The sequence below is a fragment of the Nelumbo lutea genome, chromosome 4, assembly GCF_056320005.1.
Source record: "Nelumbo lutea isolate HS-2025 chromosome 4, American lotus-T2T, whole genome shotgun sequence".
Taxonomy (NCBI): Eukaryota; Viridiplantae; Streptophyta; class Magnoliopsida; order Proteales; family Nelumbonaceae; genus Nelumbo; species Nelumbo lutea.
In genome coordinates, this window is record NC_142687.1 from 88,100,829 (window position 1) to 88,121,424 (window position 20,596).

General features: G+C 37.6%; 1 protein-coding gene and 1 long non-coding RNA gene across 9 annotated transcripts; one reads left to right on the top strand and one right to left on the bottom strand.

Moving 5' to 3' along the window:
• On the bottom strand, positions 1 to 6,906 carry LOC148861612 (omega-3 fatty acid desaturase, chloroplastic-like). 5 transcript variants are annotated; one of them, XM_088982890.1, is made up of 6 exons: positions 5,922 to 6,906; positions 5,747 to 5,791; positions 5,570 to 5,635; positions 5,344 to 5,433; positions 4,993 to 5,257; positions 1 to 231 (listed from the first exon to the last, which is right to left on the bottom strand). In XM_088982890.1, exons 1-5 carry the CDS (start codon positions 6,062 to 6,064, stop codon positions 5,236 to 5,238), a joined length of 366 nt encoding a protein of 121 aa, XP_088839016.1. In that variant the 5' UTR covers positions 6,065 to 6,906; the 3' UTR covers positions 1 to 231; positions 4,993 to 5,235. The 5 variants fall into 5 exon arrangements, 4 of the variants coding, with proteins under 4 accessions (XP_088839016.1, XP_088839015.1, XP_088839018.1 ...); XM_088982889.1 differs by having other exon boundaries at positions 5,555 to 5,635; XM_088982892.1 differs by lacking the exon at positions 5,747 to 5,791.
• Positions 6,907 to 8,272: 1,366 nt separating this feature from the next.
• Positions 8,273 to 20,330, top strand: LOC148861613 (uncharacterized). 4 transcript variants are annotated; one of them, XR_016095119.1, is made up of 6 exons: positions 8,376 to 8,575; positions 8,670 to 8,757; positions 18,809 to 18,915; positions 19,668 to 19,810; positions 19,907 to 19,993; positions 20,084 to 20,330. It is a non-coding gene; the product is annotated as an uncharacterized LOC148861613 (long non-coding RNA). The 4 variants fall into 4 exon arrangements; XR_016095120.1 differs by having other exon boundaries at positions 19,917 to 19,993; XR_016095122.1 differs by lacking the exon at positions 19,668 to 19,810 and having other exon boundaries at positions 8,273 to 8,575; positions 19,917 to 19,993.
• The last annotated feature ends 266 nt before the right edge of the window (positions 20,331 to 20,596 follow it).

Consider the following 20,596-nt stretch of genomic DNA (forward strand, 5'->3'; position numbering starts at 1 on the left):
TGATGGACAATAAATATAATTTTTATATGCATTAACCACACAAAACAAAGAATATGATTGGCTATTGTTACTATCAATTTATAAGTTTGAGGCTTAACATCTTTAAAAATACATCACAAAATGAGAAAATTTGATTTCAAGAAATCAATGCATAGTCCATGAGTTTGTCATAGGTTTATCATAAATTTCTACAAGCTTGCAGCCTCCATTGCTCTATAATTCCAAGTGTTTCTGCAACACAAGAAACATAGCAAACATATAAAAAAGTGATTATATTTGCCAAAAAAAACAAAAGAAAGTGAAAAGCTGAATTAAGTTTTATCTCAAATACAAAGTGGGTTGACACAGAAATCATCCAACTATTTGGCCTTTTGGGCCACAAGGTGAGTAGGCCTAGAAACTAGGTGAAGAGAAGCAATTAGTCATTCAATCTTCTAATTTCCACTGAACAGAATTCACAAAGCATCCTATAAAGCAAGCTTTCAAAAAATCAAAATGGTATCATAAAATAAAGGTAGACTCAGAAAGCATCCTAAAGCAAGCTTTCAAAAAAAAAAAAAAAACACACGAATGAGAACATTTACCATACTCTACATAGTTTATTTATTTACTAAAGGTAGACTCACAATGTTTTTACTTCATGCTTGCTTTAGCATTTCAGAAAAGTTGTTCGTTTTCTCCCTATATATGTAATAATTTGACTTTGCCAAGCCCAACCATAACAAAAGAAATACAAATGTAAAAAGGTTAACAGAACTTGGATCGGTATTGCCCGGGCACTGGAGTAAGTATTCCATATTGTTGTGTGCTGAAACTTCTTTGGAAGAGTTATTCCCTCAATCATTTCGATTAGACAAGAATAAGGATGCCTCAGTTGCGGAGTTTTACGAGATTATTGGGGGGAAATGTGATTTGGAGTTCCAGATTCAGGAGAAGTTTACGGGATTGAGTTGTTGGGCTGCTTCAGTTGTTGAAGGATCAGTCTGTTGAGGTAAATCAGATGGACAAGTGGAGAATCTGGAGATAGAGATGGAATTATTATGGGCATTTTTCTGTTAAATCATCCGTGTGTGGGTTGAATGGGTCAAACTAAATGTGCTTTCCAACCAAGCAGGTCTGGAACCCAATGTCCCCTTGAAGCTGAATTTCTTGGTTTGGGCTGCAGCCCTTTGGAAGTGTCTTACCAAGAGTTTTATTTTGAGATGCAATTTTCTGATCCAGGACTTAAGCTTGGCCTTTGTGGCTGGGAGGCTGCGTCTGTTGACCATCTTTGCATCCATTTCCTGGTAATTTGTTGAGATCTGGTGGCACTTCATCAAAGCTGCTGGTCTGAATTGGTCGATGCCTTGCTCAGTGAAGGATTGCTGCTAGACTAGAGATTACCTGGCATAGTAAGAAGGTGACTGTGTGGGAAGAAAGGAATAGTAGACTCTCTAACATTAAAAGAAACGGCATTGTAGATGACTTCAAGCACCAGAATATGTTCCTGTTGCTGAACTCGAAGAGCTTATGGGATGTGCAATGTGATGTTTGTCCCAGGTGGGGGGACTGGTTTATTTGTCCTGCCCTCTCCTCTTGGGTGTATGTTGTATTCTTTTCTTGTGTGTTATGCAATAAAATTCTTACTTTACCTTTTTCAAAAAAAAAAAAAAAGAAAAAGAAAAAGAACTTTGGGAATATCAATTCCAATCTATTAAAGCATGATCATGGAATATGTAAACACTAGAGTTACTTTTAGAAATCCAAATACCCAAAACAAAACTCTTCTACCTGAAAGACTACTGCTTTTGGATTCTTAGCAAGTGAACTTTCTGCATTAGTAAAATCAGCATGATGTCAAACTATATCATTCTTTTTTAAAGGTTTAAAATAGGATACTACAAGTATATAGAGAGCTATTGAATGATTGCCACTTCCAGATTCCAGTAACTTTCATGTCACCTACAGATTGAACTACAGGGGGGAAATTGTTTTGCATCCTTGGAGAGAGAGAGAGAGAGAGAGACCTCAACTTAATCTAAGGGCTATCCTGTTAACTACAATCATAGAGCAAGATCCCAACTAATTCTGAAGGAAACCCCTTATCACGGCATCTTCTATCGATACAACTATTACATCTTTTACTATACTGGAAGCACAAATATGATACACCTAAACGCAAGTCTGCAACTATGCCCATAAATAATAATCAAGAAACAGACTGTATCATCTTTGAGAGTCAAACCTAACTTCTCTAATGTGCAACAAGAGGAAATATTGTGCAGAGACTTCCTTACAGATCAAAGAACATCATAATTTAACTAGGGCAACAACCCCATGGAATTGCACCTATGGTTAGAACGGTAATAACTATAGAGAAATGAGTCATACACCACTAAACAATCAACTACTAATATTCTACGTGGTGAATCTGATATGTCTGTGTGGAGACAAAACACAGGTAACGAGAAAGGGACACCTTGAGGGACACCGGGCAGAGAAAGGATCACAGGTTTGCAATGTGAATGGAGATCATACTTGGCATATGACTACTCCATGAGGTACACCGGACACTCGCGACTACTCCAGAAAAGCCCAAACGGCCTTCACGTGTCCGGTTTTTGCGTACTTTTCAGTGATTTTCTTTGAGCTCCTGGAATGCCTGGGCAAAACGGCTTGAGAACAGTGGAGTTTCTGCGAGATCCTGGAATGCCTGGGCAAAACAGCTTGAACAGAGTCGAAAATCATTGAGAACAGTCGAAAATCACTGAAAAGTCGCGAGTGTTGATTTTCGACTCGTTGCCTGGGCCAAACGGCTGGAACACTGTTCTCAATGATTTTCTTAGAGATCCTGGAATGCCTGGGCAAAACGGCTTGAACAGAGAAAAGGTAACCAGGGAAAAACGGCTTGAAGACGAAGGAGCTTCCTGGTTGAAGCGGGAAGTAGATGGGAGAAGACGGAGAGAGGGCAAATCAGTGCAAAACGGAGATTGAAGGAGAGATTGATTGTTGGAATGCCTTACCGTCGTCCAAAGATGCCGGAAAAGTTGCCGAAGGTATGACCGTTGGAATAACTATGGAAGTAGACGGGAGAAGACGAAGGAGCTTAAGGCCCGATATTTTTTCCCAGATGTGTCCCGAATCCTTATTTTTGGATTTCGCATCCTATTCTTTTCCCATCCCATACCACAAGTCAAGTGGAGCCTGAGAGAAATGATCGTTCATTTTCGTTTATATTTTATTTAAGTTCAATCATGTTTTTCAATAATGTTCATAAATAAAAATTCTCATATATTAGGTCAAAATGGATATTTGATAATTTTCAAAATTCAAAGCAATATTGTTTGTAAGTTTACATGAAAGAAAAATTCAAGTTTGAACGTAAAATATGTAGTTATTGCTTGTTTAATCGATTTAAGTAGTTTAAATTGAACCATTAGATGTATTTGAAAATAAGATTAAAAGAAGAAGGGATATCATTAATAGAGAGAGTAGAATGGTTCTAAAAATAATAATAAAAACAAAAAAGCAATGGTAATAAAATCTGTGATAATTGGGACTGTTTTGTGGTTAGCTTAGCAGTTAAGGGATATTGGCAAGTTAGGAAAAGTTAGAATAAAAATAGATAAGTAAAAATAAAATAGGTAAAATTTACTTTTGTGTTGGATTGTTATTGTGATCTGCTTTTTTTATCATCTTTTTTGTTTAAATAATTGTTCATTTTCATGCTTTTTTATCGATATCCCATATGAGCCTCACCTATTGGACTCCGGAGAGAGATGCCTAACACCTTCCCTCTCCCATTCAAGTCTTACTTGGACTAGTATAGTCAGGAGGCCAAATCAGCCCCCCACAACGTCCCACAACACATCATCATGGTGTATTGGGAACATCTTCCAATGATGACATCATCATTTCTGATATATTATAAGGAGATGTTCCCAATACATGATGGGGATATATTCTGGGACATTGTGGGGGGCAATCTTGGGGGGGCTGATTTGAACTAATGTAGTCAGTGCGTCGGACTTTGGAGTTATTATAAATGAAAATTGATTTTCATTGTTACTCTTGATGGTCCCATCACCTCCTCACCTCCTTTTCATGGCAACTCCATTTTCCAGCCTGAGTGAACAGTTTTCCAACACACACCAAGTCAAATTTAATCTCCCATTAACACCTCCATCATCGAAAGTCATCTCTTAGATTCTTCTAATTGCCAACGTTCACCCTTTTCTATATCAATTCAAATAGCAATTAGCAAAACATATTATAAGCAATGGCCCTTCTACATCAAAATGGAATATTTCGTCTTCTAAAGTTTCTTGTTGAGTAATATAGTATAATTTTGGATGTGTATAATCTGATGATAATATTTCTGTCCACTGCCCAAGCTAGACAATGGACCTTGCTTTTGGTAAATTCATGAACTTTGGATTACTAGTTCATTAAACGTCCATCTAAGATGGAGCCTTGCTGTCTCCAATGGTTGAGGGAGGAGAAGAGAAGAGAGGGGATGCAAGGGTTGTTCCGGTGGCGGCGAGGGTTGCAATGGCGATGGTCGTAGAGTTGTTTTTGACGGCGATAAGATTTGGGCTGTGTGTCGGTGCTGAGGTGATGGGGCTCGAGAGGGAGAAGAGTAGAGGAAAGAATAAAGGGTAAATAACATGGACCCTCCTGTATTATGGGTCTATGACAAAGACCCACCTTCATCAGCATTCCATCAGTTAACTTCGAAAAGATTCGCATCTGACTGTTTAAAGTTTTCTAAATGCCCAAACTATCATTTTCTAATTTATTTTACCTTTTCTTTAATAAATGAAATCAACTTATTTTTTTCACACTTACCTTCCCTATCTTCATGACCATGGTGATGTAAGTTACAAAATCCAATCTATATTCAGAAAATAATTTAAAGTACTTCATATAATGGGAGAAGAGAACTCTTGTATGAGTTGATCATGATAAGGCAAGTTAAAAGGCATCAATTGAAAGTGAAGAAACTAAACCCACCTTAGTATGGAACTCCATAGAGCTTAAGTCTCATTTTGGAAGGAGTACAAATACAAATACATACAGTATAATTATATATAAAATAATACAAAATATGAGGATTAACACTCTATATATTTGTATTTGTATCCCTTCCAAACAGAGCCTAAGCATTTGGATAGGACCGATTGCAAAAGGTTCACAAGCAATCCCACCATTGTTGCCCAGCGCCAGCAAAGCGTGGACGTGATCACATATTCCTTCTCATGAGGGAACTTCTACTCCACTGTAACATAATTAAATCACAAACAGAAACAATAAGAAACACATTCATAAGTTGATTCTGAAGCTATCAGGAAATAGCTAACTTACCAAATAGAATGGAAATGCGAGCATGGGAAAAGGCACCATGAAATGCAGCGTTCGGGTAATGTCCAAACCCTTGTAAATCTTCTCCGGCAACTGTAAAGTAGGGGATAATCAAATATAAATAAGGAATTAACAGAGAAAAAACACTGAGAAAATAAAAACAGAGGAGAATTTAAAGAAAGAAAGAAAACAAGAACAGACAATAGGCCAGTACAGAAAATTAACTGACGGGATGCCATGACTGTCATTCTCAACATGCCTCTGGTTTTGATGGTGAGTCCTGTGGCTAGTTCTCCTGCAATGTCATCGCAACACAATTCGTTGAAAGTTAAAACCCAGAATTTCTAGAATTGATATTTAAATTCATGAAATCTCTCAGAAAAGAAATAGAGCTTTCAGAATATACCAGACCACACTATTTAGCTTTGGGTTATTTAAGAAGATCCCATGGCTGTTGCGCAATCCAAAACTCAATTATTTAGAGAACTTAATACGTGTATAACAGGAAAGAAGAAAAGAATAGAAGGAAGCCATTAATTTCATTCTATAATACTGAAAAGAATAAAAGCAGGGGACCTCACCAATCATGGCCAAGCACAGAGAGAGCCCAGAACTTAGTTCCCTGCTCAGTCCAGTAAAGCGGCCAAACAACCCAATTGTTGGAGTAAGCTGCTGCTGCCGCCAATCCAAAGACGACAACAACATCCCTGACGACAAAGCTCATAGACTGCCATGGGTCCTTGATCCAATAGTGTTTGGGAATGGCAGCTCGGTGACAGCCAATCAAAACGGAAGAGTGGCTCCAAGATCAAATTCATCCATTTCATCGACCCCATTAATGCCATTAATCTTCCCCTCTCCTCTGTCCTCATCAACAAACACGACCCGATCCTCACAGTAGCGCTCATCTTGAGTGTCCAATCTTGGTGTCTATATGCGCTCGAGACTTAGATCGGAGAAAATCTAAGATTTCGTTTGGTTTGTGGGAATAGGGGTCTGGAATCTGAATTGCAATCCAACCATGTGGTTGGATGGAATTGGTATCCCATTCCTGATGAAATGGTATTCCTTCATTTTCCTGCCCCTCTCTTGAGAATGAAATTCCATTTCTACTGATTTCAATTCTCATCCCCATTCCCGTCTGAACCAAACAAATAGATCATTCTGATTTGATCCTGATTCCAACTATAAACCAAACAGACCCTAACATCTGCTCCACTAAAACCACCTCTTTTATAGTAATGAATCTAATCTTGTGGGGGTTGTTGGAAAAAACGCTGGTTTTTGATGGAGGAAATATGTGATGGAGGAGTCTTAGACCGCATTCTGATAAAACCCAACTCGCCGGAAAATCCATTGTTGTAAAGCTGAATATATTGCAGTTTACAAGTGATGCTGGAACTTCTCTGCTGAGATAGTTCGAGAAAAGCGACACTCCTGGCAAGTGACAACACACCACCAACGATTTTTTTTTCACTTTTCGGCAATGATCACAGGTGAAAAAGTCAAATTCTCACCAAATAATTTCAGATTTTTTTTTCTTTTCCGCCAAACATGGTATTTATGGATCAAGAATGGCAAGAAAAAGAAAATAGAAAAGCTTTCGTGAGGTATTTTGGTAATGTTGAAGGGTCTTTGTTACAAAAAAAAGTACAAGAGTTCTTTGTCACTGATCCCATGATAGGTATAATTTACTCAAGAATTAAAAGAGAGAATGGGAAGCAAGTTAATTAATTGTTTTTGATAAATATTTAGAGCACAAACTGCTAGGGCTTAATAAAAATATATATTATATATTTTATTTAATAAAAAATACATAGACAATATTTTTTTCTTTGTTCCTCTTCTCTTTTTTCTTTTTCAAGTAATAGTGAGATCTTTTATTATTTATTAGGTTTTGAGAGCTTTTAATATAAATAACACTTTTTTATTAATAAAAAAGAAAAAGAAAAAACTATTTTTGAACTTCTTGTTAAGCTCGGTTTTGGGTTTGAGCTCCAAGCTTTATATGAAGGTTGGGCTCAGGCTCAAGACCTAGGCCCGATGGTTGGGTTGGGCTTGAGCTCAAGCCTGAACTCATTCTATTGGTACAGAGACAAAGCCTGACCTAGCCTCTGAATAGGTCTAATGATATTGGTTAAAATTTGGATACAATTAGGGATGCAAGTAAATCGGATCGGATTCTAATTAGGTATATTTGAATCTGATATGAAGATCCAATCAGATCTGATAGGATTCGATTTGAATTCGAATCCTATTAGTAAGTTGGATCTTCGGATCTGATCCAATTTGACTTGTTTTCTTTAAAAATTAATAATTTATTAAAAGAAAATTAAAATATACTAATTTAACTAAAGTAAAAGCAAAAAAAATATAAATATTTTTTAATTATTTTCATCATATATATACATGTTTTTTATAAAAAAAATAAATAACATATATATGTGTTAAAAAAATAAATAACATATATATCCCATCATCATCAAAAGGGATGATCCGAATCCATTTCAATTCGAAGATCCGAACAAGGATAATCCGAATTCGACCACATAATGATCCGACCCATTTGCATCCGTAGATAAGTGACAGTGTATCCCACCGGAAGACTGGTACACGTTCTAACTTCTAAGGCCGAAGTGACACTACATGGGCTGAATGGGTTTTTGGGTAGGAAAGTGATTGGGCTGCATCGGTCCAGTGCTGTTACTCAAATCTCAACCGATCATTCCTGACGGGAAGACCCAATACATTTTGGGCCGTGCATCTTCTTCGAATTTCTCTCCGAATATCAACGGTTCAAATATGGATATAGTGATGGTGCATAGCACCGAATACCAAGAAAATATGGATACAGTGATTAGGTGCATCCGATTGCGTATCTTTTGTGTCGAGAGATCTTATAATCTGCATGCTCATTGTCTATTCTCTTTCCGTTGGATTAGAATCAACGCCCCCGTCTCGTTCGGTCAGCGCGCTTTTCCGTCGCAAGTCGCAACTGTAAACGGTTAAAAAAGATTTGACACTGCGGATTCAGTGCATTCGGATTCGAAGGGAATTTCGATTCGAGTCCAAAAATAAAACTCAAGCATTAAGTTCAACCTTCCGGCTTCGGTCTCAACTCTCTTTTGAAATCTGAACTCTCTTCGCAGTAGCCGTGGTTTTCTGAGGGAAATGGAGTAGAAAACCTCCCTTGAAAATGGCGTTTAAACATTGAAGGGCTAACAACGAGAAACAGGCAAGCAGCTTTGTTTATTGACACCCTATTCTTCATATATTAGTGGTTCTTTTTCCCATAGAAACTTACATTGGCTCATGTTGAAATTTGACAGGCAAGTGATGTCCTTGCTGTGGATCTCTTACAGAAAGATGCCCAGCTTGCCATTAGCTAGGAGCTTGGAGGACCATCCCCTGGGGAACGTAAGACTCTGCCCCCATTACCCAAATTTGTTATTACCCTGATGAATGGTCTTTTTCCTATAGAAACTTACATTGCTTAGCTTTCTGTTTACTTCGAATGGTCGGGACAGAAAGTGGTTCATTTTACTTCTTTTTTTTAATACATTAATTCCCTTCTAATTCATTTGACAGCTGGATTATGTTAGAATACTTGATTGAGTGGGCTGAATTTTTTCCTAATATTTTGTTCACTTCTTAGTGACATTTTTTGTTTGAATTAGTTCCTATATACTCCATTTCCAGAACTATGTTTTTTTTTTTTGTTTTTTGTTTTTTTTTTTCTTTTTTTGGCTTCAATGGTTGGGATTAGGGACTCGGGAGAGTAAGTTGTGAAAGGAAGCTTTCTGTACCTTAACAGCCTTTCTCCCATGTAGAAGTGGAAGCAGAAGAATGGTTGAACATGGCAGAAGATTTTGGTAGGCCTTAGTTTGATAATAGTTTGGTGTTTGATACTTATAAAGAGGAAGGAAATGAAGTAGAAGATGAGGTTCGCCAAATTGCTAAATCACTTCTTTTGCATGAAAGACTTTGAAGAGATTAGAAGAACATGGCATAAGGAGAAGAGGGAGATGGAGAATGTGCTAGGACTCTCCAATAATAACAAATGGTGAATTCAGCATGGAGGAGGTGTGTAACATCCTAGCATGGGATGTGGTGAAGCATAGCATTGAAATGTGTGATGCCATGCAAAAGAATATAAAGATGGACAAATGGTGTTAGTATCATGAAGTCTGGTAGTGCCCATAGGAAAGAAAAGGAGCTTTAGATGTGGTAGAGCCTAGTGCAGAAAGGAGTAAGCATTGAAGTGTTATAGGGGATCAGCTCTGCATGCAGATGATTCTTTTTGCGCTTGCTTGGTGGGCAAACAAGTCTCAAGTGTTTTGGGTTTTGAATAAAGTTAGGGCTTGGTTGTCTTATTTTTTGTTGTTTTGGGTTGGTTGAGTGCTTTTTCTATTTATTTCTTAGGTAGGGTGGATGAGATTTGGCTTGTTTTAGTTTATGGTTGGTTTGCTCTGTTTCTTTGAGGTTGGTGATTACTCATCAACTCTTGTACCTTGTTCTATTTCTTCAATAAATTTTATTTTTTATTTATCTTCAAAAAATGCCTACTTGAGAAAGAGGGAGTGGTAAAAGAATATTTTAAGAAGGTTTTTCAAATAGAAAAAGTGCAAGACAAAGAAGGTTTTATTTATCTAATTGTGGGCTGTGTTTGATTTGGTTGATCTCTAGTACTAGTTGAACTTTGTATGTTGATTCATTCAAGGGGGTTTATTGGGCGATGTTGGTTGTCTTATTTTTTGTTGTTTTGGGTTGGTTGAGTGCTTTTTCTATTTATTTCTTAGGTAGGGTGGGTGGGATTTGGCTTGTTTTAGTTTATGGTTGGTTTGCTCTGTTTCTTTGAGGTTGATGATTACTCATCAACTCTTGTACCTTGTTCTATTTCTTCAATAAATTTTATTTTTTATTTATCTTCAAAAAATGCCTACTTGAGAAAGAGGGAGTGGTAAAAGAATATTTTAAGAAGGTTTTTCAAATAGAAAAAGTGCAAGACAAAGAAGGTTTTATTTATCTAATTGTGGGCTGTGTTTGATTTGGTTGATCTCTAGTACTAGTTGAACTTTGTATGTTGATTCATTCAAGGGGGTTTATTGGGCGATGTTGGTTGTTGTTATAGAACGTAAAACTGTCATTTTATTATAGGTATATGGATATTGTCTTCCGCTTTAGAAGCCATTTGGTTTGCGTTGTATACTAATTGTGTACAGTTTTTTCCCTTTAAAGAACAATGCCTTTACATTATATATGAAGTTTGTTGCATCTGATTTATGCATCAGATTACCCTATTTGGTATAAGGCCTATGGGATGTTGCCATGTGGAAAACTTTTGTGTTGATTCGAGTTTATCCAAATGACTCAACTAGAAAAACCTATGCCCTTTGTCAAAACATTGAATTTTAGTTCTTTACTCATTAGCAAGATAATTAAGGACTTATTATTAATGATGTGTGGAAAAGGTACACGATCTAGACCTCCTTCCATTTTGTAAAAGAGGAAAATATCTGGTATTGCTAACAATAACATTTCACAAAACATCTAATCCTCGACAATGGTTTCTCATTTTGTCTTCAGCATAGACTACCTTTTAGGAGTCTACTGAACCCATATGGGCAATCTGTTCCTCCTAAATTTCAATGATCTCACTTTCTTGATATGATGCTGAAGCTACCGAGGTCCATCTTGGTGTGTTGCATCCATCCAATGATCACTTGAGCCCCCACATTAGTGAATTCTCTATTTTGAAAGATAAATCCACTCTCAAGCCCTGTAGGTTGAAAAATGATCTCTGTTAGTGCAAGATGGGTCCAGAATAAATGCCAAGAAGATGCTCTTTTTGATCTCTGAAGGCCCCTCTAGCACTTCAGAGGCCTGAATTGCCTCTAGGAGTTGTGACCAATATTTATTGCCATGCCTTCTTTGCATAGTAAAACTAGCTATGGTCTTCTGCCCTCCAAGAATAGTGTTTATACTCCTCCTCTTCATGATCCAATGTGCTACCCTGATTGGTACCAAATCAATGATGGATCTGACCTTAAGCTTCTTGTCATGAAACTTTCAAATCTTTCTCTTCTCATATGCCCCAAAAAATAGCAACTCATATGCACCTTCACACTATCTCTGATGTTATTGTCCATTGGTGAATATATCAGATCTCTTTATATCAAGGACCAGTTCAATACTTTGCAGTTTGCAAGAGAGAATATAAAGAGGAAGGGTGGGATCTGAAGGTATTCATGTTTGAATGAGAAGAAAAACAGCCTTTTAAGAAGAAAGGACTGTTTAGAAAGATGCAAAAAATCAAAAAAAAGTAGCAGAAATCAGAGTTCAAGAGGGGAGAAGATGAAGAAGAAGGTGGCAGCAACTTGGGTTTAGAGAGAGATTTTCGAACATAATCTCTTCTCTTACACCTTTAATTCTATTTTATTAAGTTAAACTTTGGTAATTTACAGAGAAGCCCTTAGTTGGGCAGAAAATTAAAAAGACATAACATAAGAAAGAATAGGCCTAGATTAAGGCCCATTACAACAAAGAACATAAAAGATAAAAAAGGATAACCAGCCTATGGGCCATTCGGCCCATCTTCTCTACACTCCCCCTCAAGCTGAGCATAGATGTCAATCATGCCAAGGTTGCCAGTATCATGCTGAAATTTAGCCTTGGGAATGTCTTTTGTGAGGAAATCTACTAACAACTGCCCTTCAGAGGTGATGAAAGGTAGACACACTTCACCAGAAGCTACTCTTTCTCGAATGAAGTGTCTGTCAATTTCAATATACTTAGTTCTGTCATATTGCACTGGGTTGTGAGCAATGTTGATGGCGGCCTGATTATCACAGTATAACATCATTGGCTTATCATGCTCAATACCCAGTTCCTCCATCAATGATTTAAGCCACAATAGTTTAGAAACTCCATGTGCCATGGCTCTGTATTCTGCTTTGACTGAAGATCGAGCAACAATTGATTGTTTTTTGCTTCAACAAGAGACAATGTTACCTGCCACCAATCTACAGTACCCAGAGGTAGATCTTCTGTCATCAATGTTTCCAGCCCAGTCAGCATCTGTGTAGGCTTCAAGTTTCATATGACTATGCTTGGCAAATAGAATTCCCTTTCCAGCGGAGCCCTTCAAATAACACAGAATCCGCTTTGTTGCTTCCATATGAGTATCCCTGGGAGCATGCATGAACTGACTGATGCAGCTGACAGCGTATGCAATGTCTGGCCGAGTCATGCATAGATAAAGAAGTTTTCCAAGTAGTCTCTGGAAGACTCCCTTGTCTTTTAACAATATTCCATCTAAAGTAGAGAGTTTATGGCTCATATCAATAGGAGTAGCAACTGGTCTAGCACCCATCTTCCCTGTTTCAGAGAGAAAATCAAGAACATACTTCCTCTGAGAGATAAGAATCCCATCTTTGGATCTAGCAACTTCTATGCCAAGAAAGTATCTCAATTCCCTGAGATCTTTGATCTCAAACTCTATATGAAGGAAAGATTTGAGATCATTAATTCCTAAGACATCATTACTAGTCACAACAATATCATCAACATACACAATCAGGTAAACAACCAAGAATCCTCTCTTTTTCACAAAGTGTATTATCAGACTGTGTCTGTACATAGCCAAAGCTAACAAGGGCAGCCCTAAACCTTTCAAACCATGCTCTAGGGGACTGTTTGAGTCCATAAAGATATCTCTTCAGCCTGCAGACCTTTCCTTTCATATCTGTTTCATACATCCCTGGAGGAAGAGACATATAAACCTCCTCATGTAATTCTCCATTCAGAAATGCATTATTTACATCCAGTTGATAAAGTGGCTAGTCTGAGTGTGCGGCCAAAGATAGAAGAACTCTCACAGAAGTCATCTTGGCAACATGGGCAAAGGTCTCCAGATAATCAATCCCATATGTATGTGTATAGCCTTTTGCAACCAACCTAGCCTTCTACCTTTCAATGGTGCCATCAGCATGATATTTGATAGTAAAGACCCACTTATAGCCTATTGGATCCTTCCCTTCAAGCAAATCAACCACTTCCCAAGTGTCATTCTTGTGCAAGGCATCGATTTCTGTTCTCATAACATCCCTTCATTCTGAAATATTAAGAGCTTCTGACATAGACCTGGGAATTGGGTTAGAGGCAACAGAAGAAAGGTAGGCAAAATATGAAGGAGAGAGCAAACTATAAGAAAGGTGTTTGGAAATGCAATGTGCAATACACTTCCTTTTTCCTTTCCTAATAGCAATGGGGATATCAAGGTCTAGGAAGGATGGCTCCAAAGGGGCTGTAACAGTACCTGTTGTCTCATCTGTAACTGGAAGTGCATGAGGCTCATGTGTTGTAGGGGAAACAACCTGCTCATTTCTGGTTCTTTGCCTTTGATACATCCTAGGATTAAAAAGAGGGCGAGGAGGTAAAGGGGGAGGAATAAGAACACTGGAATTAGAGTGAAGTGACTGATCCTCCCTTGATTCATTTGAAGGAGGAAGAGACTCGACAAAAGACTCAACTGGAACAGGAAGATGAAGAGCAAACACCTGTGACAAATCCTACCCCTTTGGACAATGTCTCTCCAAACAGGAACCATAAAAGGAAGAAAGCTCATCAAATGTGACATCCATTGAGACATATTGAGTGCCAGTCTTCGGATCAAAACAACAGTAACCCTTTTGTATGGGAGAATAACCAATGAAGAAACACTTGTGGGATTTTGGTTCAAATTTATGTCTTTGGACACTTGGGATATGTACGTCACAGGTGTAGCCAAAGACAAGAAGAGGAATAGGAAAAAGATCATTGTCCGGATGAAGGAGACTGAAGGGAGACTTAAACCCTAAAACCCTGGATGGCATACGGTTTATAAGGTAGGTAGCAATGAGAACAACATCACCCCAAAACTTTGTAAGGACATGCGAGACAAATAGAATACTTCTTGCAACTTCAACAATATGTCTATTTTTTCTTTCAGCAACTCCATTCTGTTCTGGGGTCCTAACACAGGAGCTTTGATGAATAATCCCTAAATCATTGAGATAGCAGGTCAAGTTTTTCTCAAAATATTCTTTTGCATTGTTGGATCTGAAAATTTTAATCCTAGTATCAAACTGGGTTAGGACAAATTCATGGAATTGCCTCACAAGTCTGGGAATTTCATCACGGGACTTCATAAAAAATATCCAAGTGAACCGAGAAAAATCATTAATGAACAAGATAAAATATTTGTAGCCACCTATAGAGGGTAAGTGGTAAGGCCCCCACACATCAGAGTGCCCAATATTAAAAGTTGAAGATCTTTTATTACCCAAAGGATAACTGTTTCTATAATGTTTTGACAGTTCACAAGACTCACAATGAAGACTGGACAAACTAATTCCCTTAAACAGTTCTGGGAATAAATGACTTAATGCAGAAAAAGAAAGATGACCCAAATGAAAATGACATAATATGACTCGACTAATGGACTCTGTAGATGTAGACCCAAAAGCAGCTTTTCCAGGTTGTTCATGGCACTGTCCAAGAGTATCTAACAGGTATATTCCATTCGTCTCACGACCACTCCCAATTACCTTCTGAGACTCTAGATCTTGAAAAACACAGTAGGAAGGGAAGAATGTTACACAATAGTTTATTGACTTAGTTAGACTACTTACAGATAACAAGTTTGTATTTAGTCTAGGTACATGAAGAGCATAAGGAAAAAACAAGGAATCTGTAGCCTTGATGGTTCTCTTGCCGGAGATAGGGGCAAGAAAGCCATCGGCTAGGGTGATTTTGTCATGTCCAGGAAGTAAATCATATGAAACAAACAAAGTAGAAAGGCTGGTCATATGATTAGAAGCACCAGAATCAATAATCCAAGGGATCCTACGATTACCTGAAATGGTTGCATGATTGGCAGAAGCCCGTATACCTGAATAAGCAAATGCAGAAGAGGTTGAATTTTCTGAAGGGTTGGAAGAAGAGGTCACACCCTCTAGGTGACTGATCATCCTCCCAAACTTCTCATATTCTGCCTTCATAGCTGCTAACTGCACAATAACCGTCATCTCTTCAGTTTGGTATCTGTCGTTATTTGAACCAACAACAACATTAGCACTCCCTACCCTTTTATTATCAGGCTTCTTCTGAAACCAAAGTGGTAGGAGCTCAGGATGCAATTTCCAGCACTTGTCTTTAGTGTGTTTTGGCTTTTTACAGTACTCACAGACAATCTCTTTCTTCCCTGAGCTACTTGGAGTCCCTGCAACCTCCTTGGGTTTCACTCCCATATTAGCAAAGTGATCATTTAGACCAACTCCTTGAACCTGGACAAGTCTCCTGCTTTCTTGACTACTTACCAAAGGATATGCCTGAGACAGCGAGACACTATCCTTGGATAAAATATTTTGTTTTGTAATATCATACTCTGGATTTAGTCCTGTCAAGAACTCAAACACCCTGTTTCTCTCAACCAGTTTTCTGTAGGTCTTAGCATCATTAGTGGTGTCCTAGGTTACAGCTTCTATCAAATCTATTTCCTTCCATAAAGACTTAAGTGTTGAGAAGTATACAAATAATGGTTTCTCCCCCTGTCTTAAATCCTTCACATCACTTCTCAACTTGTAAGCTCTGGCCACATTTAATTTTTGGGAATAGGTTTCAGCAACACTATCCCAAAATTCCTTTGTTGAACTCATCCACAAATAGTGCTGACTAATCTGTGGTTGCATTGAGTTCACAAGCCACCCAATAACAGTATAATTTTCTTGCATCCACTTTTCATATGATGGATCATCTTCCGAAGGAGCCTTTTTGCTCCTGGAGATAAAACCCCACTTGCCTTTACTACAAATATGAATCTTTACTGATTGTGACCAAGCCAGATAATTAGTTCCATCCAGCTTGACTGTGGTCACAGCCAGGAGGGAGTCTACAGAGGCTCCCAGAACCTGTTTGGATTCAGCAACATGCTTGTTTTCAATGTCTAAGGAGTTCATCTTCTTAAACAACTCAAAAATGATTTCAAACAACTTCAAAAAACACCAAATGAAGACAGAACAAAACTGTGTTGTGAGCCAACCTCTATGTAGCCGTACTAGTAATCTGCGTCACACCCGGAAGCTGGGAGAAACGGAAAAATTCACCCGCTCCTTGTAGACTTCACAGAACACCAATCCACTTGATTCGATCTTCAAGAAGGAGAATGAGAAAGCCTTCAGTCACTGAGGGCCTAGGTCAAACTCCCTGTGGGGCCCACAATCAGATTTCTCCAGAAAATTAGGGTTTCGGGCAACACACTTGAATCTGGCAAGGGGACGACAAAGTCAATCCTCTTCTCTCCAGAAACCACTAACAACTGGGCTGAAAAAGGTGTCTTTAACTATTCATACGATTCAGTTCTCCATACACATTGTGTATGGGAAGAAAAAAATGAAAAAAAAGGGGAAAAATGAGTCTGCTCTGATACCAAGAAGAAAAACAGCCTTTTGAGAAGAAATGACTGTTTAGAAATATGCAAAAAATCAAAAGAAAGTAGCAGAAATCAGAGTTCAATAGGGGAGAAGATGAAGAAGAAGGTGGCGGCAACTTGGGTTTAGAGAGAGATTTTCGAACATAATCTCTTCTCTTATACCCTTAATTCTATTTTACTAAGTTAAACTTTGGTAATTTACAGAGAAGCCCTTAGTTGGGCAGAAAATTAAAAAGACAACATAAAAAAGAATAGGCCCAGATTAAGGCCTATTACAGCAAAAAACATAAAAGATAAAAAAGGATAAACAGCCTATGGGCCATTCGGCCAATCTTCTCTACAGAATGCTTTCTTGAGATATCTTGGGCTAATAGAACTGAACGTTTGTTTTCTTGTATTCTGATCTTGGGCTATCAGAATTGAGTTTTCCTCTTTTGATCCTCCAAAGTGTAGATAAACTTAGTTAAACCAATGGTTTCAATTTAGATAACACTTGAAATCATCATATACTTGCCTTTATGATTCCATGGTGCTCATACCTTGACTTGAGATATTAAATTTTGTGCATTGGACTAACATACTTCTTTTGTACCCATCAACTTGTACGAATGATTGTAACTACTTAATCCAGCATGTGTTAACAAACATATGGGAAATACTTTGGATTAACAGAGACCCTTAGTTATAGATGCAAGTCAGTGATTTAAAAGCGCAAGGCGCAAAAAAGGAGTAGGGGACAATTTGCGTCCGAGCTCGAGGCACGTGCCTTTTTCAATTGCAAGGCACAAAAATAAAAGTAAAAAAGTCAGAAAATTAAAAAAAATAAAAAATTATTAAACATAATATTAATAAAAAATATAAACTTAAATTCTAAAATAAATGTTTTAAAAAACCTATTGTCTAAAATTAAAATACATAAACATAACATGTGAAGCATATTCAAATCCATTAGCATGTGCCTTGCCTGTGCGCCTAGGCATGCCTTTCAAATCACTGATGCAAGTTACCTTGTGGGCCTGTCTGAACCTCTTTTTCTTGAGTCCCAAAATCATCCAATGTGGTACAGATTATCCTTCTGGTGAAGGGCATGAGGAGGTGATATAGGCCTATCAGGCCCAATTTTATTGTGTCCACTTCGGCGGGACCAATAGACCTATTTATTCCAGAAAGGATGTGGCCCGATTTCAATGTAGGGGCTTGGTGGTGCTTAGTTAGATTCACCTCCCAAGACAAAAAAAAAAAAAAAGATTATTAAGCACCTAGGGAATGACTAATCAATTGGAATAAATGTGCTAACTGTTAAGAGTTGATGTAAAAAGGATGCTGTTACATAAATGTGCTACTAAGACTAAAATATTTGCAATGAAACATAACCAAGAATATGCAAATCTGACACTACAATAAGAAGCATTGTTTGGTCTGCACCACTTGAAACCCAAAAGGCCGAAACAGAAAGCGAAGTAACACTGAAATGGTTTTAATGGCTTAAAACAAGACATATGCATAATGTAAACACCTTAATTGAAATCAAATATTCTAAAGGCTGACTTTTGTACTTGACCCACTCCTTATTTGCTAATTCTTGCTCCTCATGTTGTTCACAGTTTTTGATTATTTGAGGGCAGATAGGAAAATTTAGACCAAATAGACTTATCCACTCTAAAGCTATCCTCAACAGTTATTGTAAAAACAAAATTGTTGTGCTTATATATAACTATTATCTAGACTCCCTTGTTTTCTTCAACTACCTATCACTGTAATTATGGTTTTTCTTGATGCTTTTATTTTCATTGTCTAGGAATTTGTTTATGACGAAATTAGCTTTGGAGTTTTCACTTTTCAGTATGCTGATTAAGTTGAAGAATTTTATTGAAAAATAGGATAGACTGGTAGTGAGATCTTCTGCCTGGAACTGTACATAAAGTATTTTCCATAATATGGAGTTGGAAACTTGAACCTGATTAGTGAATTTGCTACTTTTTGTTTTTTAATTTCCAGGTTGCTCCAGATGTTAAAGAAGTACCGGACACCTTCTGTGTTGCAGCTGAACTAGGAAGTGATTGTCTTGGAGCATATGTGAATTCCATGGCCTCATGGCCTCTAATGTATGTGTTAACCATTGATGTTAAATTTTTGGTTTCGTGGCCATAAGAAAACTAATATCTACATGTAACAGCAAGGTTTTCCTTTTTATTTGGCCCCGTTTGGCGCGTCTTTTCATGCGGACTGTCAGCTTTTTAGAAGCCTGGCATGTATTTTGGTATTTTCCCGTTTGGTTGGAAAAAGATCTAATTGTCGAAATCCCAGCCCTAAAAAGACGCGGGAAGCCCATTTCGGGCTATTTTCGTGAAAGCTCCAAATGGAGCTTTTCGCCTTTTTTTTCAACTCATCTTTGCACGGAAAGACACATAGACAGATGCGCCTTAACCAAATGGTTTTCAAGCTATTAAGATCTTGATGCAAAAGCTCACATTGTCTTTTGACTGTCAGAGCTTCCAGGAGATCTTTCAAAAATGTCTTGCCAAACAGATTGCACTCTTGCTATTTCCTAGGTAGACATGTTTGTGAGTTGGATTCAGTGGTAAACCTACGCTGACCCGAATATAGGGTTGGATAAGTCTTAATCAGGTTTCATGTCGAGGTAAATTCATGTTGGGCCCGACCTATATATAGGCTTGTTTGAGTATAGATGTCCTATATATATGGAATGGGTTGGGTGGGGATCGATACTCTCTCTTTCTCTCTCTCTCTCTCTCTCTCTCTCTCTCCATTTAGTTGGGTTTGAGTTAGTGGTTCTTTTTTACATTTACTCTTTTTCCTATAGAAAGTTACATTGGCTCATGTTGAAATTTGATAGGTAAGTGATGTCCTTGCTGTGGAGCCCTTATAGAAAGATGCCCAGCTTGCCCTTAGTTAGGAAGCTTGGAAGAACATGCCCTAGGGAACATAAGATTCTGCCCCCATTTTAAATCATGCATCAAATGCCCTTCTTTCTCTCTCGTATGCCATTTGTCTTCTGATGTAATTTATCAATTAAGAAGGTGAAAAAAGGATGTTTCAGTTCCATTATGTGCTCTTTATGTTTGGCTCTCTTAGGTAAGTGCAGGTACAAGTGTTGATTCAGCCAGGCAAAACTAAGCGGCCACCTTTGTTAATGCTTTTGTGGATGTTTATCTTGGACAGGTAATTATCAACTTATGTGGTGATGTTTTTTTTTTTTCAATTTTGTTTTCCACATGCTTAATGGATTTTGCTTTTCTTTTCATTGTGTAGGATAAGTATGACTATTCCTTTTGAAGCTTCAAGTGGTGGTTCGACTGGAAGTTGACCATTGAACATAGGGCTGTCAACAAGTACGGTCTGGTTTGGGTCTTGGTAGAACCAGTCCTGAACCGATTATTAATAAGACAAAATCATAGCCCTAGAACCATCCTTGTTAACTTAAAGCTTGAGTTTAAATAATGCTTTGTGTTAATAACCAAACAGATTATACTGAAATCTATATGTTTTTTTATTTAAATTGCAACTTAAAATTTAAGTCTTGATAATATAACTTTAACAAAATTGATAGAAAAATCTGAAATTATTTATATCCTAAAAAGTTACACTTTTAACTAATATTATCTATCAAATTTGGCATTTTAAACATATAATATGTTAAAAATTATAATAGAATTAAGAAAATATTATATATAATTAATAAAATAGTCGGTTTTAGGTCTGAATGGACAGGTGAGAACAGGAACTGGCCCAATTATTGATTCGGACATAATTGTAGAACCAGAA

Coding starts and splice junctions, on each gene's coding strand:
- LOC148861612 (XM_088982889.1), bottom strand. CDS start 6,064: ATGAGCTTTGTCGTCAGGGATGTTGTTGTCGTCTTTGGATTGGCGGCA. Junction 5,792..5,921: donor TCTGTGCTTGGCCATGATTG/GTGAGGTCCCCT, acceptor ATTGCGCAACAG/CCATGGGATCTTCTTAAATA. Junction 5,636..5,746: donor AAGCTAAATAGTGTGGTCTG/GTATATTCTGAA, acceptor ATGACATTGCAG/GAGAACTAGCCACAGGACTC.